Raw genomic sequence first — 26,312 nt, forward strand, 5'->3', positions numbered from 1 at the left:
TATAAGTAATGTGCAATTGCTCAGCCATGTGTTTGACACCAGAGAATAAATTCAAGACTGTTAATGTGTAACTTATTAACCTATTATTTCGCCAATATTGGTTTTGGGACAGGCTGCATCCAGTTCATTTTTATTTCATTGTTTCTCTCGTTACCCCCAAAGTGATCTTTTGTCTAGCTTTTCTTTGCTGACATTGAATTTTTGGATAGATGTAAAGTTCGGACAACTGGTGGAAGGAAGATCCCTAGACTGTACTCATGTCCTTTTTTCATGCATGAGTCAAACTGTACAATGTTTTTTTATGGGCCCCTGGGTAGCAAAAGCAAGCAGTGACACCCAGCTCCTATCTAAGCGGGCTGTGAGCTTGCGTTTCACGACTCAGACAGCCACTGACATCTGACACAAAGGAACATCACAAACTGATCATGGTGCAAATCTGACAAGGACCACATCATTTATAATGAAATACGGCTAATAACATTTCTAAAGAAGCTGGGAAGATAGCTCCATTGCATGCAACACTTTTCAGAGCAGAGACCACATGTTCTGGATTATTATGTTAACCTCCGACTAATAGGTTTTCTAAATGTTTTCCTGAGTGGATTCCTGTAAGTAAACTCCCAGCTGACCAGAGCATGAAACCAACCATGTCCTTCAAATTGACCATGTCATTTGTTTTCTTTCCTATGTTTATTTTTACATATAAGGTTGTTTTAGGATGTGGAATGCCCCAGAATGATGGATATGGCAGATTTTGTATGTAAAAGGGAATATCTGAATCGACTAAATATAAAATGGGATGGGAAAAAGTCAGGAAAATGGGACTAAACTGATATCTCTTTTAAACATCCAGCACTGGCACAATGTGCCAAATGGCCTTCTTCTGAGCTGAAAGAAGATCAAGAAAGCGTTTGAAGTGTTATTGTGAATGAATAAAATAGGGGAGCGAACCTTTAAGTTACAAATTCATAGTGTAAGACCATCACAAATGTAGCTGAAAAAGTCAGTCTTTAACCTTTTTATGACATCCTTAGATTAAAAAATATTGAATGCTACACAATGAGGTGACAAAGAGAGTGTGGACAAATTCCAAAGTTTTACACATGTCACGAGGTACCTTATGGCTTTAATTGCCATCATCATCATCTCAATTCAGAGGATATTCAGAGGATATGGCTGAAAAAAAATGGTCCTGTTTTAAAGAGCTGCAGTCTGAAGAATGTATAAACCAGACTGTGAAAGGGAAGCCTGACAGACACCACGTTATTAACCTTATCTCCAGACGCCATGACATCTTAGTTCCAATAACATTTACTCGTATTTATGTTGTTTTATGCCTCTTAGATTGTGTTAATAAAGTGATGGATTATTTGAACATATGTCTCAAATCAGTCACTTTGCTCTAGCAATTGTAAGTATCACCAAGCCAAAATCAGCATGAGTAGTTTTGGCAGGTATCCCAATTATACATTGGCTTATTATCCAGCAATTTGCTAGTTACCAAATTTAGCCTTAAACAAATGCAGGAAGTTGACAGTCCATTTATGTTTCTGACCATCATTTTCACTTGAACACTGGGAGATCTAACACAGAATCCTATAGAAGTATGAACTCCCACGCTCTAAACTTTACCATTTTCTGGTTGTGGATCGACTCAGGTGGTCATTGTTTTGTATTTCCTGTTTTACTTGTTCCTCAGTCTCTTCAATTAAAACAGTCATTTTTTATGTACACTCCTGTTTCTATATACATCTACATTTCTAACACACATCAATGCATAGAATGTATTAGTTGGTTCATTGTATATGTCCAAAGCTGCAGTCAATTGTAGGATGTTCATTCATTTTGACCTGCCAACATTAAAATGGACATTTAATATGGCTAAAACAATGCCATATACTAATAAAAATAATCCTTGCATTTAATATAGGGTCTTTCACATTAAAGCACTTCATAGGATTCATTGATTCACTTACCCATTAATCAACAATGTAAGGAGACTGAGAATGAATATTAATATACCACAAATTCACTGGCTTAGAGAACAACATTTCGGAGTGAAGCATGGTGACTGGTGGGATATCGTCTTGATTGGGGATAAAGTACAGTTCACGTACAAAATACAGAGTAACTATATTTTACAGTAAATCGTTTGAAGCACTTTGAACCATGAAAAAAGCTGTATCAGATGTAAGGATTATTTATTACGGAGAAACTGTTTTCTCTGGCGGGTGGATCGGTAATCAGAGGACACAGATGGGCAAAAGAACCAGAAGGGAGATAAGGAGAACTTTTTTTTATCCAGAGAGTTGATATGGTCTGGAATGCATTGCATGAAAGGGTGGTGGAAGCAGATTTGATAATAGCTATCGAAAGGGATTTGGATAGGTACTTAAAAAGGAAACATTTGCAGGGCTATGCGGCAAGAGCGGGACTAGTTAGTTGCTCTTTCAAAGAGCCGGCACTGGCACGACTGGCTGAATGGCCTCCTTCTGTGCTGTAAACTTCTATGATTCTATGAAATTCCACCTGGGTCTAGATTTATTCTATGTATGTAGCATTTTAGAGTTTCCAGCATTGGATTAATTGTTGAATTTAGAATTAACTTTGAGGTTGGTTTTCTGTAAGTTCTTAAAAGAATTTAGAGAATATCAATAATTTGCTGAATTCTGGACAATAGGTAGACTGTGCTTTTAACTTCCTGGTGATTTAGTGGGTTCTCCCCTATTCATTGTTCCATTTCTAATGGATTTCAATTTCAATTTGGAGATTCTGAATCCAAATTAAATAGAACCTTGTATTATGAAATATTATGTTACAGCTATAAGGAGGAATGAATAGGAACAGCTGTAGGAAAGACCAGACACAAATCAGATTTTTTTAAATTTCTGTGGCAGAAGGTCCAAAACTGAAAAATTCTTGGAAGATTTTGCCTTGTCAATTTTAATGAAGGAGGAAATTTAATTGTTCAAGACTGCTTCAAAATAATACAGTAGAATAATCCTTGCATTTGGTACATTGCCTTATCATATGTTTGAGACATCTCAAATCGTAGCACAAGATTTACTGTGAGGGTATAGTTACTGTATATTTGTAGGCAAACACAGAAGCCAATTTACCCAAACCAATGATATACAAACAACCATGAAGTGAATAACCAATTTTATCTTGGGGATTGTTGGCCGGGAAAACTGACTACGTTAGTATGAAATGTAATATACGAACATTAGTCTTTTTTTTGAATCGATTGCAACTGAACCAAAAAGCATAACTAGTGAGATATGCCTGGAATGCTATTGCTAGCTATCTGATATCATTAACGCTCGTAAAAGGTACATATGCACTGAGAAAGCTTCCTGTCACAGGCTTATCTAAATAAAGCTAATGACCATTGAGAGATGGCTTGTAAATAGCATTATAGAATCTGACACAATACTTAATGTCATTCACTGTTTAGGGTGCAAATGCCTCTCACATCAGGACCTGGATTAAGCAACTGGTGCTGGTGCTGAATAAACCTGGTACCCAGTATTGGACTTGGACCTCAAGAACATCAAAATGCCTGGCATGTCGCAAGCTGTCCTGCAAATGTCCTCCCACCACACTGAAGTCTGCCAGAGCTGATGAGGAAATTCTGAGGCTTAGGGCAACAGCTTCTGGAAGGTTTTAGCTGGAGTCTGAGTTTGTGAACACATATCTGTACATCCAGCTTGATTGGTTTTCAGAGAGGTAAGCAGATACTGCTCAAGCTCCACATCTCCAGCTGGTGGAACCATCGCTCAATGGGAAGAATGTGTGTCTGAGCTTTGGACAGGAAGCCAGTGGCGATGCTCTCACACATTTTATGCTGAACTGTGGTGCCCACCAGGAAGCTCGCAAGATTTACTTGTACCCACCATCTTGAGGTTTCAAACTTGCACTTGTCGGACGTCAAATAACCGACTATCCTCATTGTGGAGGAAGGTAAGTGGGATCTCCTTGGAACTGAACTGGCTCCAAGGTGACATCTTTGGCAACAGAATATCAGAATTGAGTCCACCCTCTGAGGCAGACTTGGTAGTCAAAGTCCTGAGTCAGGCAGGTCCGCAGTATGCCAGGGCACTGCTGACAGTAGCACAGCCAGCCTGGCTCATCGGCAGGCCTTGGATGGACAGATCAATCATTGGGAATAGAGAATCATCCCACTCAGCTCCTATTAATCCTGCAATCCAAAGCCTTAATGGGTAGATTAGTCCTAGCTGGACAAGCAATGGGAAAGCTTCCAAATTAAAACTGAATTGAAGCATTATCTCAAAATCTTCACCATTTTATATTTTAAGACAATGTGTATAATGTGTATATAAGGTTACGATGTCAAGAAATTTCCATTCCTCAACTCAAAATAGTTGTAAGCAAATCAGTATCAAACATTTGTCTGCAGTTGTATAGTACTGACAGATTATCTAAAGTAATTTCAGAAATCACATGAAACCATTAAGAATAACATACTACTTCATGAACTATTTTAAGTGATTTTGTCACTCTGTGTTTATAAATGACTGTAATTAGTTTATATTCATAATCTAGCGCTATATTTAAAATTGAATTATTTACTATTTAATGTTTCACTGCAGTTATTTTCAAGCGCACAGCAGCAATGCATTAAATTTAATGATGGGGCAGAAGAAATCCCAATACTTTTTCTTAACCCACATCAGTCCCTGCACCTAAACAGTATATATTCTCAGACCGTTCTCTGTTAAAAATACTGAAACTAACATCCAAATCTGTATTCTTGTGTTGGCAATCTCTGTGCTTTAAGAGCCGTTTTGTGCTACTGGGGGCAGGGGTTCTTCCCAAGCAAGTCCCACTAACCCTGCACGTCAATGCCCAACAGGTAGGGTGGTCCTAGCTGGACAAGCAGCGGGAAGCTTGATAGACAGTGCTCTGCATGGCAAGCTATGTGGTTTTAGCTGGCTAAACTCTAGCAGTAACTCAATGCACACTTTAGGGTCCCCAATCCTTTATTCCAGCCAATCTGCACCTAATACTCTCTGGAATGCGTCTCCTGGGTAAAAAGCGCACATTGCATTGCAGACACAGAACTTTCTATGTGTAAATTGCACACATGGAAGCCTCAGTTTAGTTCAGACACTGCTAATCAAGGTGAATCATTCCCATTTTTGCTCATCTGATCAATGCCCTGCTCCTAATCATAACTCAAGTACAAATTAATGGACTCAAAATGATTCATTTGAGCACTTGAAGTCATCCAGCCATAGCCAACTTTTTTTTTAACTCAGTATATAATCAAAACATACGTCCATTACAGTGAACGGTATACATCAGGGATGGGGGTTTCCAATCTTTTGGCTGTTGAGGGCCAGATGACCTATTTGAGAAATGTCCGTGGCCCACATAAGCAATATTTTTGTGTTTCCCTTCCAGAAACATAACTTAACATATACGGGTTATGGAGGGAGCAGGTGGGCCAGATGAAATGGAGCAAGGGGTCAGGCCCCCAGTTGGAGCACTCTGGTATACATAACCTTAATGGACTGTTCCAGGCAAAGTGTATTTGAGCATGTGAGAAATTAGATTACATGCACCTTTGATGTAACCTGATCCATATCTTGTACCCAGAGTTCAACACATTATGAAGATTTCATTATTTCTTCTTCTCAGCACATAAAAATTCACTTTTTATTGAAGTCAATTTTATTGCACGCCTTAGTGTGACATTTTTAATAATTCAATTTGGTATCTTTTGAGGCGTTTATTTTCCCACATCTTAACCACAAGACATTTTGTTATTTTAAGTTAAAATCTTGAATGCATGAATGTGCATACCAAACAATAATAATCACCCACAGGAAATTCCAAAGATCCAGAGAATGTACGCAACACTAGGCTGCTGATTTAGGCAAAGATGCCCTAAGATAGAAGTGCTTATCGTGTACAAAAGACTGATTTGTCAATCAGCACAAAAACATAACCCCAGGCCGGATGAACAAACATTATTGCTATTGCTGTTCGTCCAGAAAATACACAGTGACTACACTTTACAGTAAATCCTGTGAAGAGCATTGAGATGTCCTCCTTACATGAAAGACACTGTATTACAGAGCTGCAGGGGTGTTGCATTGTTGAAATTGCTGACCTTTAGATGAGATACAGTTAAACAAAGAGCTCATCTGCTTGTTCAGGTGAACGTTAAAGATTCCACGACACTATCTGAAAAGAAAATGGAGTTTCTTCAAATTTGGTCATTGATTTCATGGATGTTTGTGGGCCATTGTTGTGTGCAAATTGGTTTCTATATTTGCCCACAAAACACATAGTGACTCCACTTTCCAGTACATCCTGTGTAGTGCTTCAGGACATCCTCCCGACATGAAAGATGCTATACCAAATTATTATTATTATTTATCTGCAACTTTTCCTGCTGGTGTATACAGCACTGCACCTGCTTGTTGCAATTACCTTTCTCAATTTTTATTTTATATATAATTCGAACCAGGAGGATTAGAAAAGTTTAAAAGCATGGACTATAACAATAATCCTCGTATTTGATATGGCACCTTAACATGTCAAAGTCCTTCACAGGATTTACCATAATGTGTAGTGACTATTTGTAGGCAAATGTCGTGGCCAATTTGCACACAGCAATATCCCACAAACACCTACAAGCGAAAAGTCCATTGTCACTCACCGCCATGCTTAAACAAAAACCACGTAGACAAAGTTGTCATGTAGCTTGAACCAAGCTCTAAAAATCTCAAAACATTTTACAGAAAAGTTCATTGCTGTTTAAACTAGTAAGATTAGCTAAGTGCAATCAAATAACTAGAAATCATGAAGAATACGCCCAGTTTCCTGAGAGGAAGACTGATTGAATCAGTCATTCTGCAGCAACATATATTGAACAACTTAAAGGTTCCCTTCCTGTCCCCAAAACAGTTAACTTACTCAGGAACTTAACACTGAAATCACAAAAAAGAAATTTGCAATACACTTAGATTTTAACCTTAAGAAGTTATTAATGATTGGATCTTATCCACTGGGTAAAAATGTAAACTGTGATAGAACAGAGATATGAATTCTACATGGCATTATCTGTCTTGGAAATAAAGTTAAACCATTGTTAGTGATTAGCGTGAGCAGAAGGGAATTGGCACAGAATCCCCACTGAGGTTCCAAGATCCTGTTAACACCGCACCACTGTCTTGGCTTTTACAATATAGCAATCTGGCCTGACCCACATTATGATATCAGAACGCATCTGTCCATACCTGTTTAGAAATGTGGTTATATATTTTAATGGAATTGATGAAAATCCAAGGACGGCGGCAGCGGCAGGAACATTACTCTCAAGAACATTTAACATCATAGGTCCATCGGTGAGATGTTAACCAAGTTAATAGATTGTAAAGTGATTGTTTTATGATTGAATGGATACCTCATCTGTTAAGACATTGTAAATACTGATCATTATGCACTCATCCCAGAGACTGTATTATTCAGTTGGATCATTATGCTTAGCTGTATCCTTTATAAATACAATTTCTACTAGTAGATAAGTCCCTTTGAGTCTGCACTTCAACTGAGATTGTCAGTATAAGAAACTGGAAATTCCATGTCAATGCAGTTGGAGGTATTCTTCTGAGTTTGAAGTGAAAATGCATGGTTGCCAAAGTAGCAAGAGTTTTGCTTTCTGTGTGTCTGACCATGAATGCTTGACACTTTACAGGATGGGTGAAATTCCCTGGTTGATAAAGTTACAGAGCCGTATACACTTACATTGGAGAAATTGCTTTATAACTTTACTCTCTAGTGGAATTTCACCCCACAGGTGCCAACATGGGAAATTGCTCCAGTCCTCAGTATAAAGAACCTTGGAATAATTCAATTTAAATCATTTTTTAATAATAAAAATCTTCCTTCCTGAGGATTGCTTTTACCCTGTTGACAGATTTTCCAAGCTTGGGTTTTGTAAAAAAATAAAGCTCATTCTGGGTAATCTTCACTGACCATACTCTGTTTTCGTTGTTCTGAATGTAAAGTCCTGCTTACCATAATTGCTGACTTCCAGTTCACTCATTAGGGATGAAGTTAAACAATGTGGGAACTTGGTGTTTCATAATATACCATCAGAGTGGGTCACCAAGATTATAATTACTACCTAGCACGCCGTTGAGTGAAGTACAATTACCTGAAAAAGATCATTAACAGGCACTATCGTGCATTTCATCATAAATGTATGTTCTCAGAAATGATATAAGAATCTTAATGAAGTGTCTGTGAATAGAAAACAACAACAACAACAAGATTCCATTTATAAAGCGCCTTTCACGTCAGGAGGACGTCCCAAGGCGCTGCACAGTTGGGTCATGACCCGAGCAGGGGGGAAATGGTCAGGGTGAGGGGAGGGAAGGGAGGGAGCGAGGAGGGGGGAAATGGTCAGGGTGAGGGGAGGGAAGGAGGGAGCGAGGAGGGGAAGAGAGTCGAGAGGGGAGCTGAAGGCTCGGTCAAAGAGAAAGGTTTTGAGACCGGCCTTGAGGAGGAAAGGGAGGAGGCGGCGAAGGCACTGGGGGATAGAGTTCCAGAGCCTGGGGCTGAGAGGCTGAAGGCCCGACCACCGATGGTAGGGCGGTTGGGGCGGGGATGTGGAGCAGACCGGAGCCAGAGGACCGGAGGTATGGGCAGGTAGGTAGGGGGATAGTAGGTCAGAGAGGTAGGAGGGAGCAAGGCCGTGAATGGCCTTGTAGGTGAGGATGAGGATCTTGAAATCAATCCTCTGGGGATGGGGAGCCAGTGGAGGCGAGCGAGGGTGGGTGTGATGTGGTCCCGAAGCTGGTGCGGGACAGTACACGAGCTGCAGAGTTCTGAATGACCTGCAGCTTGTGGAGGGAGGCCGGGAAGGCCGGCGAGGAGAGAGTTCCCATAGTCCAGCCTTGAGGTGACAAAGGCGTGGACCAGAGTTTCAGCAGCGTGAGGGGTGAGGTAGTGCCGTAGTCTGGCGATGTTCCGGAGGTGATGGAAGGCGGTGCCAGTTGTGGTGCGGATGTGAGGGAGAAAGGACAGCTCAGGGTCGAACAAAACGCCGAGGTTCCTGACTGGCTTTGAGAGGTGGAGAGTGCACCTCTATGTGACCATTGAGGAAGCCAGTCTGAATATGTATCAAATACTAGTAATTGTCTTCTCTGTTATGACAAAAATGCTGAGCCCCGCATTATTGCGCTTATGTTTTTATGTGAAGATTTATAATAATAATCCTTGCATTTGATATAGCACCTTATCACTTCTTCTCGACATCTCAAAGCGCTTCACATTTACATTGCATTTACATTCAATAGTACAGCACAGAAACAGGCCATTCGACTCAACTGGTCCATGCTAGTGTTTATTCTCCGCAGGATCCTCCATCTCTCCCAAACCCTTCTATTGTTTTCTCTCTCACATTTGCGGCAAAATTCTTCTTAAATACCTTCATAGTTTTTGCTTCAAGCATAGCTTCCGCTGTTTGAGCTCTGTCACAGACACCCATTTTGTTTTCTATGCCTGTCTGTTGTTTAAATATATTAAGTCGTGCTTTTTTTTATGTATTTTATGTTTTTTATGTATTTAACATTTTTAATATTTATGGTGCCATCAAGTCCGACTCTAGCATCGATTGCAACAACTTGGCGGGTAATTTACCATTCTAAAATGCAAATGAAGGATTGGAAGTGTACTTGCCCCTGTTGGGCAACTGAGGGGAGGATCTGATTGGACCATAAAATAGGCAACAGTTACATAACAACAACAACAACAAGATTCCATTTATAGAGCGTCTTTCACGTCGGGAGGACATAAAGTAATTGGTGCAATAAAATTATCATTGAGTACCTTAATTCGGGGAGGGACTCAATGCCCATAAAAGAATGAGCGCCATGTGCTCATGGTCGCCATATGTTCTACTTGATGACAACAAAGGTATGTGCTCTCATTATTAATGAGTAGTAGTCAGAGATTAGTTCTTCGTGCACTTTTACATTAACTTGATTACAAGTAGCTGCTTGCTCACCTACAAGGCCATTCACGGCCTCGCTCCCTCCTACCTCTCCAACCTACTATCCCCCTACCTACCTGCCCGTACCCTCCGTTCCTCTGGCTCTGGTCTGCTCCACGTCCCCCGCCCCAACCGCCCTACCATCGGTGGTCGGGCCTTCAGCCTCTCAGCCCCCAGGCTCTGGAACTCTATCCCCCAGTGCCTTCGCCTTGCTTCCTCCCTTCCCTCCTTCAAGGCCAGTCTCAAAACCTTTCTCTTTGACCGTGCCTTCAGCTCCCCTCTCGACTCTCTTCCCCCTCCTCGCTCCCTCCCTTCCCTCCCCTCACCCTGACCATTTCCCCCCTCCTCGCTCCTTCCCCTCCCCTGATCATTTCCGCCCTGCTCGGGTCATGACCCAACTGTGCAGCGCCTTGGGACGTCCTCCTGACGTGAAAGGCGCTTTATAAATGGAATCTTGTTGTTGTTGTTGCGTGTGTAGTTTAAGTGTTTGTTTGTTATCTCATAGTTGTGATATTTATCATTTTGTTTAAGATTTAATGCCGAGGGTTGTGGATTTCATTGAAGCTACATTAAAATTCTGTTGAGCTAACTTACCCGTGTTTTAACTCGAGCTTTCTGCATAAATCAAAGAAGAAGGGAATGCACAAACTGGTTCAGGCTAGGTCACAGAGGTGTAAAATAAACCTTTGATTGACTGAAGCTTCCCAATTTGCTTTAATTTAAATAGCGATTGGAAGTACCTGTCGTCATGGAAGAACTCATTGGTCAAGTTACACCTAGTTATAGGGACTTGCATTCATTAGTGAGGATTGAACACAGAGGCCACCCAGTACACTCTGCGAAGGAGAGCTAGCCAGATCGTGGGTGTATATATAAGGATGACCGAACTGTCTCAGCTCCACATTCTCCTCACCCTATGCAGAAAGATGCTCCTCCCAAACTGCCTTTCAGATCTGCCTCTGTCACTCTTATGTTTGTGCCTCTCTTTTTGGACTCACTCAAAAGTGGAAACATTTATACAAATCTTTATATGTATATTTTATATAAATTTCTGTTACTAAGAAACTGTCTAGACATTGGGTTTTAATGGTAAGAAGCACAAAGTGTAGGTTGGTGTAGGTTGTTCTATTGCTCCCTGCATCTCAAACTGAAATCTTGGCAATAATGAAAAACAAGCACTGGGCATGCCAATATTCTCTGTACTGACATCATTCTCCTTCATGGCACATATCTCTCAAGGCCTTATAAGAGTTTTGTAAGTCCTGAGAATAAAAAGCTGGGTGAAATGCTCAATTGAAATATAAGTCACAAAAATATTATATTGAGATGAAGGTTTCTCACTGTCCTTTGCATGTGAGAAATCAGCTTGGTTTTGCATTGTGAGTTGTATGATTTCCCTAAACAAAAATCGTCCTTCCAAAAAGCACACATGAAGCTGGTATTTACAGCCATGCCAAAATGGACTCCATGTGAGCCAGATTATGTGTTTGTGTCTGTACTCCATCCGTCTGCTCTAATGTCAACCAATTTAAGTAAATAGCTAGTAAATTAAGTAAATAGCTAGCTTTAAACTTTCCCTCAGAACAAAACGCTGGTGTCCAGTGATGTCGAACATGCTCAAAATAAGAGTGGTGTGTAACCCTGAAGGCTGTAAACAAGTCAATAATAATCATTGCGTTTGATAAAACACCTATACATTGAATCGTCACTGAGCACTTCACAGTTAATTGCTGTCAAGTGCATTTGAAGACACACCTAGCAGTCAATTGTGCCCACAAACACCCATGAAATGAATGACAATTATGTGCAGGATTATTGGCCAGACCACCACAAGAAACTGCCTTCTCTTTTCAAAAAGTTTTATGAGATCTTGTCATCAAGATGTCTCGAAGTGCTTCACAGGATTTTACTGTGAATGTCTAATGACCTTGCATTTTGTATGCGAATGCAGCAGTCAATTTGGGCGCAGCAATATCCCACAAACAGCTATGAAGTGAGTGACCAATTTTATTTGAGGGATTGTTGCCTTGAAGGATTAAGTAGAAAGAGTGGAAAGAATCCTTGCTGCTGACCCTGTAAGCCAAAGCTCCAAAAGTGCATTGGAATGTCAGTCTGGACCACAGGTTCAAAGATCTTTGGTGGGGCTTCAATCCACAATCTGCTGACCGACAGGTGCCAAACATGAAGCTAAGCCATTTTTTTTACAAGTAACTAAGCCTATTTGCCTCTACTTCACATCATTTATATATTTTTTGTTTCCTTTGTCTTTTTGACTACCTAATTTATCCTATCCAATCTTTTTCTAAACTATTTTTCTCCAAAAATGTATCTTATAATCTTCAATCTGCCTTGCTTCTTCTGCTTCTTGACTCACAGTGGGCATTTTGAAGGTTAGAGGAAGCTTATTTTGAAATATGTTGGAGCATTAAGACAGACATGAAGTTTGTTGGCTGATCTTTGTAATCTACTACTAACGTCATTGTCATAGAGCCAGAAATTCCACTGTACCAATTGAGTATAGAAATTCCACCCAAGTCTAGATTTCCATTATTTACTTAGCATTTCAGAGGATACCGAATTTGGCAAATGTTTAAATGTAGGCTGAATGTTGAAGCCAGTTTCCTATAAGTTATTTTAATAAGTACAGAAAATCAGCTTCGAAGTTAAGTCTTAATTCGCTCTAGCACTGAAGGCACTGCATCAAGTGTAAGGATATTATTACTATTATTATAATTCAACAACTTGGAATACTGTGTCAAATTCTGATTGCCAGAGTACAAGAAGGATATAGCAGCAGTGGAAAAAGAACAGCAGAGTTTACTAGGATGATATCAGGGCTGTAAGTATACTGCTGTAGGATAAATTGGTAGGTTAGGCCTTTTTCCCTTGGGAGGAGATATTTAAGAGGAAATCTAACAAAGGTGTTAGAGGAAAATTATGAAAGAGTTTGAAAATGTGAGTATAAATAGTCTGTCCCCACTTGTTGGGAAATCCACAACCAGGGGACACAAGTATAAGATAGTGACTGATCTATAAGAGAATTTAGGAGGAACTACAACAAACACAACAAAATTACATTTGTGTAGCACCTTTCACACCGGGAGAACGTCCCAAGACCCTGGACAGTCAGCGTTTCGGACCCGAGCTGGGGGTCGGGATTTGGGGAGGGTGGAGGGCGGGGGGGGGGCAGGGTGATCGAAAGCACGGTCGAAGAGGAGGGACTTGAGATGGGTCTTAAAGGAGGCAAGGGAGGGGGCGAGATGGAGGGACTGCAGGATGGAATTCAAGAGCCTGGAGGCAGAGTGGCAGAATATTGGCAGAATCGCCAATAGTGGAGTGAGCGAGGCAGGGGACTTGAAGCAGGCCAGAGCCCGCTGAGCGGAGGGAGTGGGCAGGATGGTAGGGGGTTAGAAGGTCACAAAGGTAGTGGGAGGAGCAAAGCCATGGATGGCTTTGAAGGTGAGGACCAGGATCTTGAACTGTATCCTCTGTGTGATGGGAAGCCAGGGGAGTCGGGCGAGGATGGGGGTGATAGAATCACGGAGCCTGGTGTGGGAGAGGACACGCTCGGCAGAGTTTTGGATGATTTGCAGCCTTTGGAGGGAAGAGTTGGGGAGGCCGACAATAAGGACTTTGCATTGCCAAGCCTCGATGTTATGAATGCATGTATGAGGGTTTTGGCGGCCTGCGATGTGAGACGATGTTGCAGAGGTGGGAGAAGGCAGAGTGGGTCATGGTACAGATGTGCTGTAGAAAGAATAATTGAGGGTCAAACAAGTCCACTTCTGCAGTCTTGAGGTCCTGATAAAGAATGAGTTAACGTATAAGGAAGTGCAATCAGCCTTGAGTTTATTGCATGATGCAAGAACGGCACATAACTAAAACATTTGAAGAGTACAAATGTAAAACAGCACAGCGAAAGCACAGAGAAAGGGGCTTAGAGTAGACAACTCTAGCGGAAGAGAAAGCATGAACATTGGTTCATTGAATCACATTGTAATTTCTAGGAGAGGGGCTGTGATATATGCTGTGATAATCATCACCAGGAGGGCAGAAAATCTGGTTAAAATGTGATCTTATAACTTGTTCTTAATATTAACAACAGGTGTAATATTGATCCTCGCCCTCACTCTACCTCATATTAATCATATTACTACTATGTTTTTAGCCAGGGAAAATAGAATGTGGATCAGAAAACCAGGTTGAAAAACACTGAACTTGCTTCAAGTGTAACTTTTGATCATTACATAATTATGTTGCACATCGACAGCCAGACACTATGAGCTTTTCTCTGAAAGAATGCGGTTCACACATTCTACATTTCTGCAACAGGGAGTGAGTGGCTTTGACATAGCCTTCCGCTCAGTCCACTCCCAGCAAGTTTCACTCAAGTGGTGACTTCAGTTAAGATAACAGCTTTTTCCTGATTTTCAAGCGAGTTGGGAAGGAAAACAATGTGCGGGAAATCGGCTTTCATATTTATCATGTTGAAAAATTCTTTTGACTTGGAGCAGACTGACGCAAAACTTGATGAGGGAAATGCTGCACAATGATTTATGTATTTGCTATTAGTGGAAGTGCACAGTGGTGTATATTAACAGGTATAGAAGACAATACAATTTACATTTATATAGCGTCTTTCACGTCAGGAGGACATCCCAAAGTGCATTCACATTGCTGGATGGGCACCCATTTCAGGGGGGAGCTGAAGGTCATGAGGGGAAAGACCAACCGAAACTGCAGTCAAAGGAATACGTTTCGAGATGCGTCTTAAAACAGGGGAGGGAGGAGTGAGTTGGAGGGTCTCCAGAATAGAGTTCCAGAGAACAGGGTTAGAATAGCTGAAAGTTTGTCTGCTGCTGGAGGGCCAGATATGAAAGCACAAAATGATAAAACCGTTGTGCCCTGAGAATCCAGAATATAAATCCTTGGATACAGTTTGTAGCTTTCATCATGCCCACGCACTGTTATTGGAACATATTAGATCACAGTTTACAAGTTTCCTTCTCCTCCCCCATGTTGTTTTATAACCCTCTGCTTCCTCTTTTTGCTTGGAGGGAGGTAATTGTCAGATGAAGTTGCACGATGTTGTACTGTTACTATTTTTATTGTTGCTCCTGCTCTAGTTCACTGTTGGGAAGTAAGGCAGGAAGAGTGACTGGGAAACGACCCTGACATGACCACCTGCCACTTTGCAATGTGGTATTTCTCTGCTATCACACAGTCAAGAACTAGTAAACTCACATCAGAACAAAGGTGAGGTATCATGATGGTATTTGGGAGAATAGCATAACACTATACTGCTATACTTGTTGATCTATTATCTTTTACCTGAGACATGTTAAGACTGACCAAGCCAGCAGAACGACTTAATTACTAGGAAATAAAAATATCATCTGATCATCAATGTCATTGTTGGCCACCTTCCCCCCTACCCCCACCACCAGCCTCCTCAGCCCCCACCTACAGCTTGAGCTCCAAAAACCAGCTCGGGTGCAAACACTGGACTGTCCAGCATTTTGAGACATCCTCCCAACGTAAAAGGCATTGTATAAACCTACATTTCTTATTGTTCTTTACTTGTCCCAAGTCATCTACATTAAGAGCAAATATGCTTTGATGAAAATAAATATGATTGTATAAGTTTTGGGAGGAATTCTTCTCACATCAGGAGATTGTGTGTAGTTGGAATCAGTAAAAAAAATTGCTGACAGCAGAGAATAATTCCACCTCCCTATGTAATAAAGATAATATTTTTTTAAAAACTATCAGTCATGTGGTTTAATCTTGCATCTGAGCAATTTTGCTTATTTTGTCAACCACTGGTCCTTTAGAAGGATATTGATCAATAGTGCAAACAGTCATTCGTTCATACGTAGCACCTTGAATCCACGTGCGTTTATATAGGTAAGAAAAATTGTTGCTCTTCTTTCGATCACGTCAATCAGCTTTTCGATTCCTTTCCGGCCTCCCTGACTTTCCCAAAACAGCTCGTCAAGAAACAAAGACTGAAGAAGTCTCTCGCGGAGATGTCCATTCTTCAGGACCGATATTGCAGATTCTGGGAATCTATAAGATTAACAAAGATAAAATCCATTATATTATCTTTTACAAACTTTTTGAAGAACTATACTGGAATTACTCACTACACTCAATATGTGTGTCAGTTTAGTGCAGTGGTAGTTATGTGGTAGCGCTCTCGCCTCTGAGTCAGAAAGTTGTTCAAGCCCCACATGGGGACTTGGAATCACACAGTTAAGGTGACACTCCAATGCAATGCTGGGGATGTCATGCATTGTTGGAGGTGCTGTCCTTCAGATGAGATGTTAAATGAAGATCCCGTCTGCCTGTTCAGTGGATATTAACAATCCGATGACGCTATTCAAAAAGAGAAGAGAGTTTCTCCCAATGTCCTGGCAAACCCCCAAATGAAATTTGTCACTCACTCCATGTGTTTGTGGGACACTGGCTGCTGCATTTCACCCACAAAATACACAGTCACTACACTCTATAATATATCTTGTGAAAAGTTTTGAGATGTCTCAATAACCTGGTAAGACACGATATCAAATGCAAGGATTATTTATTTATTATTTATATGTCACAATGTGAAAGTAATTTGTGCCAGCAAAGTCCATAAATTGGTTAATACTTTTCTTAACACTGATAATAAATGGTTTATGCAAAAATAACATCCAATTTACTAAAAGGTTTCTGCAACTGCATCTGTAGGGACTATGTTCCTGGATCAATTGTTAACCCTGGTTCCTGTATCTCACATCCAGCAGGGCTCAAATACTGCTTCAAGTTGCATTGGCCATTGCATTGCTGTTTCCACCCTTTTCCCAAAGCAACGCTTTGAGCAAGTTTCATGTTCCATTAAGGTTATTGGTAGCTGGAGCTTATCTTAACTTTTGTGGACAATCTATAAATGTCAGCTCCATCCACATTTCTTGTGAGTTGTATGTTACTTGTAGCTCATCTGCTAATCTGCTGATTTCGCGGTACTCTGTGGGATATTTTATTTTTAACATCCAGACTAACACATTCCAAAATGTAGCATTTCTGGTCCACAAGGACAGATTTCTTGGCACAGACTGACTTTTTTTATCCATAAACAGTATTATTGTAATAAATACAATTTTAATTCAGATCCAAGAGTGAATGAACATTCCCCCTTCTTCACCCTCTCTCATTGTCCCCAATCCCCCCCTACCCCACCCCTCCATGAACCTATGATTGCTCTCAATAACTTCCTTCTCTATTTTTTCTTTCAGCAGCTTTCCAAACTTCTTTCCACATGGAAACCTACATAGATTATAGCTATGCTTGCCTTTTAGGCGATGTATAAAACATTCCTTATTCCAATACAATCCCATCTGGTTACATTCACAAATGTATATCAAAAAGTGCAATTCAGTAAGAAATTCAAGTTTTGTAAGCTTCAAATGACAGAAGCTTCAAATATCAAAAAATGTTTCCCTTATATAATATAATTATGGCCACAATAAACATTCCAGCAAGCAATATGGTTGAATGAAGCTCATTAAAACACTTACATGCTTCCATTGATCCTCTGTACCATATTCCAACATTAAACCTATCAGTATGTTCAATGGAGCCTTGTCTGTTTCCAGAAGTGTAATAAGTTTGATTGTTCAGCTGCTGAGCCTAATTTCCCAATGTCACATGTGGTTTATAAATCATAAAATGCTGCTTGAAATGGAAACACTCACCAGGGCCCAATGGACAGAATTCTTGAAATCTGTCTGAAGCCACCAGACATAATGTTAATTTTTAACATTAGTAAAGAATAGGCAGTCTTGTTGGCTCAAAATAACATTAAAACTCTCCAGGAATATGATAATCTCAAAAGATTTATGATTAAAAGTTTGTTTTAAATTCAATTGTAATTAATAGGGTTAAAAATTCAAAAGGGAGGGTCAGGATGAACCCATTTGATCTCTTTCTGCCTGAAATCTCATTCTGCCATCGTCCTCTGATTACAGCGTCATTCTATTTCTCATTGAATTCAAGATCCTCATCCTCAAAGCCCTCCACAGTTTTGCCCTGCCCTACTTCTGTGAAGTTCTTAAACCCTACCAACCCACCCGTTCCCTCCGCTTGGCAGACAGCAGCATGCTTCATGTCCCCATTATGCCCCCCCCAACATTGGCATTCGGGCCTTCAGTTTTTCTGCACCCACTCCCTGAAAGTCCATCCTGGAGTCCCTTCACCTCTCCCCTTCCTTTACCTCCATCAAGATCCATCTCAAGACCTTCCTCTTTGACCATGTCTTCAGTCATCTTTCCCCTCCCACATCCCCCTTGGCCCCCACACCGCCAAAATCCAACTGCACACGGCTCGGATGCAAACCCTCAACTGTCCAGTGCTGTGGGATGTGCTCCCAATGTGAAAGGTGCTATATAAACGCAACTTCTTGTTGTTATTTTCGTCCTCATTTCAATCTGAATTCTAACTCGGAGTGGGGGAGTGAGGGGGGTGCCCCCGGTCCTATAGGCTTCTGAACCATCTGAAAATAATAGGCAAAGTAGGGCAAATGTGGAAATGAACAAACTAGTGATATAGCATCTTATTATCTCATTGAAGCTTCCAATACGATTTACATGTGTTCACATCACATCAGAGGACATCCCAAAGCACTTGACGATTCTGCCTGGTCAACAGAGCTGCGGGTGGAAACTGAATGTTGAATATATTGGCCTTGAATTTGTAGCCAATCACATAAGCCAATTTGAACATCACCATGAGCATAGCCACAACTATTTTATCTGGAGGATTCTTGGCCCGGACGCTTCTCTTCCAAATTGTGCCATGGGATCTTTAACGTCCACCTGAACAGGCAGATTGGACCTCAGTTTAACATCCTGAAGGATAGCGCCTCTGACAATGGAGCGATTTCCCAATACTGCACTGGACTCTGAGCTCAAAGTCCTGACACAGGGCTTGAGCCCACAACCTTGTGACTCAGAAATAAGAGTGCTACAAACTGACACCTTCATTTTAACTTTACATTTCAAATTCTATACTCACTCAGTTATTCCTTCTAATACTTTAAAATTAAGATTGTCTTCACTTCTGTCAAAGTAGGCTTTATTGTCTATGAAGACTAAGTGCCTTCGATCTTGTGCTCTTTGAATAATATGAGCCAAGTCAATGCTATCCTGATTGTCACATTTCAATTTCAAGCCAGTTTGCACGCAAAAATCTTCCTTGCGGGGTCGGAACCCACAGCAGTTTCTGTCCAGGCGATTATAGATCTGAAAAGGCAAGAGAAAAACTTCCTTTAACTTTAGCTATCTATTGCAAAAATACTTGNTTTTTTCTCAAATTTACGTTTTTAATGTAAACTATACATATATCACAGTGAGATGATAAAATCAAAAACTGTATTACAGGTCTATGGGTACATAGGTGTGTTCATTTTAAATGTGCCAATATGGCATTGGTCAAATAATTCTCAATAAGGAAGATGTCAATAATCTACATTGGACTCACAAATACCTAGATATTAAACATAATTATTACCAGTCTACTTTTTCCTAAAAATCATCCTGACATGCCAAGCTTTTATGGCACTCTTACTGCTCAAATAAAATTTATGTAAGGAGATGCCTCTTCACCTTTGAATGTCAACTCAAAGTTAATGCTGACAGGTACTGTGCAATTTAATAAAATAAAACTCTTAGCCATTGGTAACAAGGTCTTTAGAAGCTCAACAGAGCAAGAATCTCACCAGTTCTGAGGTGGGATTTGAGATTTACAGGACAACCAGTGGATCATCTAACTGCAATCAGATACCCCAAGCTTTCTAAAAAAAACATACACTTCTATAATAGATGAATATTAACACATTGGGAAGGAGGAAATAGGTAATGTTTTGTGCTAATTATCACAGATGGTAATTAGAACATCACATGTTGTATTTTTCCTCTTGATGTTAGAATATATGCAAGTGTGTAACTTCGTACTGAATTCACAAAAATAAAAGGCAAACTGTTTAAAGATTTTAAACTCAATTAGCATGATGTGATAGTATTCTCTTTAGTCAATCCACTTTACAGTAGCGGTATGCTCTTTAGTCAATCCACTTTACTATGAAGCGGTTTAAGACATCTCAAATTTGTGATAAGGGGCTGTATCAAATGCAAGGATTATCATAACTGGCCATTACAGATATATATTTAATAAATTCTTCACTGTCCCAGCTGTCCCCTTATAATTGAATCCACCATCAAATCAACTGGAAACCTCAAATATTTGTTTTGGATTATTGTACAGTAAAGTATCTTTGAGGTTTATTTTGTTTTGGATTATTGTACAGTAAAGTTAGGGTTACCCCTGTATGACCCCATGATCTTAATATACCATAGACCGTTGAGAAGATTACACAGGCCGGGAAGCTTACCAGTTTTAGAAGACGTGATCCAGCGAGGAATGATTGTCAAATAGATATCACAGGGTAATCCAGATACATAGTTTTAATCTACATTTTCAGACTTTCTATGGTTTGTTTCACGTTTCATTAATGTGAAAATCAGCGAATATTTATGGAACACAAGGAGGCCATTTAGCCCATCATCTCCATGTCCGTGCTCTCTCCCCACTGGAGCTATCTGTCCTATGCTGTGCTCTTCCCCCAAAGCTCTTTTAAAAATTCTTCTTCACATGACTACCTCATTTCTTTTTAAATGATGTAATAAACTTGAGCTTTAGTAGTAACATGCAGAAATCGTGTTCCACATCATAAAACGCTTAGCCAAAAAAATATTTTAAATGAATCCAAATTAAATTTATGTTCATTCACCAAATAATCTTTTACCTATCTGGTTAGCTCCACTTAACTGAATAAATAATATAACTCCCAAGCAAAGTCACCATTTTGGTACGTTTACATCTCAACGTGAAAGGCGTTATATAAATGCAATTTGTTGTTGTATTTTCATTTCACTTTACTTTCTACACTTTGACAGATTTACTTTTTGGAAAGGATGGAGAATACTGTTGTCCTTTTCAGAAGAGGACAGCTTTGATTTATGTCCGGTGGATGTGAGGAAAAGAGAGAGGATGTTTGCGGGGCAGGAAGCATTTATCAATAAAACTTTTTAAACAGATTTTCCACTTTGAATGTCCCTGAACAGGCAACATCCATTGTTTCTCAACTGCAATAGATCACTTTACTACAATATTGCATCACATGTTATGATATGAATTGTTGCATCGTAAGCAAGTTAGGAATTATGTATGAATTTAATTGTTTTAAGCGATGCACGGTAAAATGTATATCCTGTTTTCTTTTTTGTGCTGGACGCCAGCTTGATTCTGTGGTCGCATGTCCTTTGCCTGAATTGTAAAGTTGTGGATTTAGCCCTGTGTTTGGAATTTAGTTTGCAGACTAGAAGACAGAAGTACTGTCTTTCAGATGAAACGCTAAACTTAGGTTCCATTTGTCTTAATGGACATTAAGATTGTTAATGGTACTATTTGACCATTAAATATGACCTTTTTTCCCCCAAATATAATCTTTTCATTTTCAAACATTTTGAAATGCCCTCCCTACATGAAATCCACTACATGAAATGTAATGATGAATATAATTTATAACGTAAATGTAAATTGTTGGCATTGTCTAGAGATTTTGAACTTGATACTCAACAAGCAGATAGCACTCCGTTTAATGTCTCAGAAGAAAGACAGTATCTCCAACAATGCATCTCATTGCACTGTCAGCCTCGACTGCGAACTCAAACATCCTGATACAGTATTTCAACCCACAATCTTCTGCCCCAGAGCAAAGAGTATTTCACTGAGTGAAGTTTGAAATGACTGAGTCAACCTGACACAGTTTGATGAACGCAAAAGCTCACCAAATAAATCTAAATGTTCACGATTGCATTGCAAAAGAAAGAAGATCAGAAAGCAATTACATCAAAAACCCAAAAGAAACAGAAATATTTCAGTAATGGTTAACCCATCTGTTTCTTTCAGAACCTGCTTGACACCCTGTGTGTATCCAGCATTTTTCATTCTTACCTCAAATTTCCAGCACTCAGTTTTTTCTTTTTGTTTCTTTATCAAGCAGGAATTTCTTCTAATTGGATAACTGACATTGGGTGAATTTCAAAATGCATAAAACCTTTCAAGCCAGTTCTTACCTGCAGGAGGAAGTCAAAGAGTGCGAGCTTGCACCATTCATGGTGATGAATCTCTGAACAACTCCAATCTGATTTGGGAACTTTACCATGGACCCAGCACTTCTGTTTCAGTGATTCCTGGTAAGACTTCCAATTCAACCTAACCGTAGAATGGGTGACATTATCAGTCATCGGCAAGGAGGCATCCCAGAGAACGACAGGACGGGGGAGGCCACCTTTGAAAGAGAAGAAATGTTATCAGGTTTCTCTGATACTGTACAAAGTACAAAACCAAGCACAGGTTCGGCACACCATTGGATCTATTGTGCTGTATTTCTTCATGGGACTTCTTGATAATTAAACTGAGACGTGGTACTCCTTCTGGTGACCTGACGGATGACATATCAAACCATGCAAACTGCTTCTGGCATGGGGATCCCATGGGTCAATGGGATTCTAACAGATTTGCTTATTAAGGAATCCCATCAGGGAATGCTGTAAATTAGACCCTATGTTTTCTCAAAATAGAGCTGTCTTAAGAAACCATCAGCAGAGAGAAATTCCATCTAAGTCTAGACTTCGACTATTTTCTTAACATTGTATTGATCTATCTCTCAAGACTCTGTTTCAGATTCATTGACTCCAGTTTTCATCTGCGGGTACTTACTCTGAGGTTGTTCTGAATGCATTACACAAAGTGCTTTGAAAGGCACTGGTTTATGAGTAATTCAGCTCTAAGTGATTTAGGCTATTTAAAACAAGAATGTGTCAAACAAGCAAGTGATCTTATGTCAGGCGTAACATGCAAGATGAGTAGTATATTGTTTTTGAATCACTAACCCCTAACTGTGTAGGCTGTTCTCACACTACTGTGTACCAGTGTGTTAAGATCTATATTTTAAAATTTGTATTTTTATCACTAATTTCAAATAGAGTTACCAATATAGATTATCTTTGGTGGCAAAGCAGTTGTGTGTTTCTGCTAAATGTTAGAATTTCACTTTCGAGTCCGGACATTGCAGGATAAAGCTGCAGTGGATAATTACTTTGTTGTGTAGTTGTTATAGTTATCACACAATTACAACTAATTTCACAGCACGTTCCTTGAGAAGTAGTTCCAAAAGCGAACTGCCAGTGCTAGCGTGATACAGTACGAATTCACCCCTTCTGTTCCTGTTTTCTTATGTTAACGACAATCTGATTTAAATCACAACAGCTAAGCCTTGTTTGCATCAAATTAAATGCGGTTGTTCAATCTTTGTAACATCAACAACTTCATGTTTATTTTGGAATACTTTCCTGTCTACAGGACAGAGGTTTAGTTTTGCTCTGCAACAAAAAGCCCTTCGAAATGTTGACGTGCAAACAAAGCGATTGGTGCTGAACCAAAATATTTGCCCAAAAGGTTAATTGGTCTATTGTTGGGAGGACCCAGTGGGATCAAAGGGAGGGAGAGGGGAAAGAACTAATGAGCTTCTTTTATAAACATATTGCAACCTGCTGTGCGCAATTCGCGGCCACCTTTCACCCATAAAACATATCATCGCTACACTTTACAGTACATTCTGTGAAGCGCTTTGAGATGCCTCAACGACATGATAAGGTGTAATATCTCTCCCTCCCTTGCCTCCTTCAAGGCACGCCTCAAGACCCTCAAGATGCTTTTTCTTTTCCTCTTCATCCTACTTATCAAACAAAACAGGGGAACGTTCTCCTGAGGACTTCATTGTGAATTGGGATATGGATGAATTTAAGTTAAATGCTTTGACTGAAACTGGCCAGCAAACAAAATAACTATCAAACATTAAAAAGCTGAAATGTTTTACCAGGGGGATAGTGAGGTTAGAACACTGAACTCATTACGAACCGATGGCCCAATTGAAAGAAAGTAGGGTGGGTATTCTGGAAGAATGAGATCAAATGGCCGGATCTCTTCTGTGAACTTACAAACTTCATTCCGAGTTTGCTTAAAAATTCTTATTACTGTCCTATTTAACATAATAATTTAAAAAATGGGCAGAAAAGGAGAAACAAGTCAGTAAGTTACACAGACCCAACATTTTGTTTCAAATTTGAGAATCATAGAACTATTTTACCCCCATCCTAACTTGGTACAAACTCTACACCCCTCTCTTCTGTTGAATGATGAAAAATGTACATTTTATTTTTTGATTGCTTCCAGACAGCTTACCTTAACTGCACCAAATGACAATCTATTCCAATGAATTATCTGAGTGCAGGTTTTACAAAGTAAGTCTGTCCACCCATTGCTTCCCTCCTACATCCAAGCCCACAGCCACAGCTTCCTGGGGCTTTCCACTTAACTCACTAATGCAAACTTAATAATAATAATAATAATCCTTGCATTTGATATAGCGCTTTTCACGTCGGGAGGACGTCCCAAAGCGCTTCACAGAACACACTGTAAAGTGAATTGACTGTATATTTGTGGGCGAACGCGGCAGCCAATTGCGCACAGCAATGTCCCACAAACAGTCGTAGATTGAAAATGACCAATTTATTATTGTTTTTGGTTTTTGGAGGGATTATTATTAGGTGTGTGGAGTAAGGAAACTTGCCCAAGGTTTCACCCTCTGCCGGGAATTGAACTCAGGTCTCTCGCTTGCAAAGCGAGTGCTCTAACCACTGAGCTGCAGGACTCCACCTGTAACTTCTAATGATACCTTTTATTCCTCAATTAAATGTTAAATTTCTGTCTTCAGTATCGTGTTAAAAAAAAGTTTTAAAAAATTATTATCATCGCATCATTGAAAACCTTCCCAAACCAACCTTCTTTTCGAAAAGTGCAATAAATAAAATAGCGCAGAATATCATACGATAATAATACTAATAATCTTTGCATTTGACATAGCGCCTTGTCAGGTGGAGACATATCAAAGGGCATCACAGAATATACAGTACAACAACAACAACTTGCATTTATATCGCGCCATTCAAACGGCGTGGCATAAACCCGGAGCGCTTCGGTACAGTATTACTGTGAAGTGTAGTGACTGTGCATTTGCACTGCAAGCCAGATTTGCGCGTGGAAGCAGTGTTAAGAAGTATAATAACGGTCCTTCCATTTGATGGTAGTGCCCACATTCGCTGTGTAACCACCTGTTTGATTAAACACAGCATGTGTGTGTGTAGGGGGGTGTGAGTGTGTGTGTGTGTGTGTGGGGGGGGGCAGAGTAGTGTGTGTGTGAGTGTGTGTGTTTGTGGGAGGGGGGAGCAATGAGTGTTAGTGTGTGTGTGTGGGGGGGGGGGTGTGTGAGTGAGTGTGTGAGAGTGTGTGTGAGTGAGTGTGTGTGTATGTGGGGGATGGCGGGTGGGGAGCAATGTGTGTGTGTGTGAGTGAGTGTTAGTGTATGTGTGAGTGAGTGTGTGTGTGAGTGAGTGAGAGTGTGTGTGTGAGTGAGTGTCAGTGTGAGTGTGTGAGTGAGTGAGTGAGAGTGTGTGTGTGAGTGAGTGTCAGTGTGAGTGAGTGAGTGGCTCTGACCTCTGATGAAGGCGATGGTTCTGGCCACTGTGGGCAGAGTGCGGTTCAGCCCCAGGATGCGGTCCAGGTGGAAGGCGAACACTTCGCTGATGTCGGCGGGTGTCCTGATCAGTCCGCAGCGCTGGGGGTCCGCCGTCCCGCCTCCCCCTCCCGGGCCCCGGGCCGCTCCCCCTCCCCGGCCCCGGGCCGCTCCCCCTCCCCGGCCCCGGGCCGCTCCCCCTCCCCGGCCCCGGGCCGCTCCCGGGCCGCCTTCAAACAGCGCCAGGGGCCGGTGCTGCGGTCGGGACCCGGTGCGGACGCGGGCGATGCCGGACTCGGCCAGGAGGCGCATGTGGGCGATGTCTGCGGGGCTGAGCCAGGGCGGGGCGCTCCGGCTGTACATCCTGAGGCCGCTCCGCCGCTCCCGGGCCGCCCCGCCCCGGCCCCGCCCGGGCTGCCCCCCGCCGCCGGCCCCCCCCCGCCCCGCCGCCGCCGCCGGGTGCCGGGAGGGCTCACGCGGCTGCAGACGGTGCGGAAAGGCGGCGTCGTCGTCGTCGTCGCCGCCGCCGTCGGGCGGAGCGCGTTTCTTCCTGACCTTCGGTCTGACGGTGGCCCTGAGGCGGGCGGGTTGTCCGCGCCGGGACCT

The 26,312-nt window shown here is 41.1% G+C and overlaps 1 protein-coding gene across 1 annotated transcript; it reads right to left on the reverse strand.

Moving 5' to 3' along the window:
* Nucleotides 1-13,857: 13,857 nt before the first annotated feature.
* gask1b (golgi associated kinase 1B) lies at nucleotides 13,858-25,859 on the reverse strand (the record flags this gene model as incomplete). The annotated part of the gene is made up of 4 exons (XM_007899221.2): nucleotides 13,858-16,099; nucleotides 19,085-19,311; nucleotides 22,207-22,421; nucleotides 25,688-25,859. Coding segments are annotated over 4 exons (822 nt in total), but the record flags the coding sequence as incomplete, so codon positions are not given.
* Nucleotides 25,860-26,312: the final 453 nt, after the last annotated feature.

The sequence above is a fragment of the Callorhinchus milii genome, unplaced genomic scaffold (genome assembly GCF_018977255.1).
Source record: "Callorhinchus milii isolate IMCB2004 unplaced genomic scaffold, IMCB_Cmil_1.0 Scaffold1, whole genome shotgun sequence".
Classification (NCBI taxonomy): Eukaryota; Metazoa; Chordata; class Chondrichthyes; order Chimaeriformes; family Callorhinchidae; genus Callorhinchus; species Callorhinchus milii.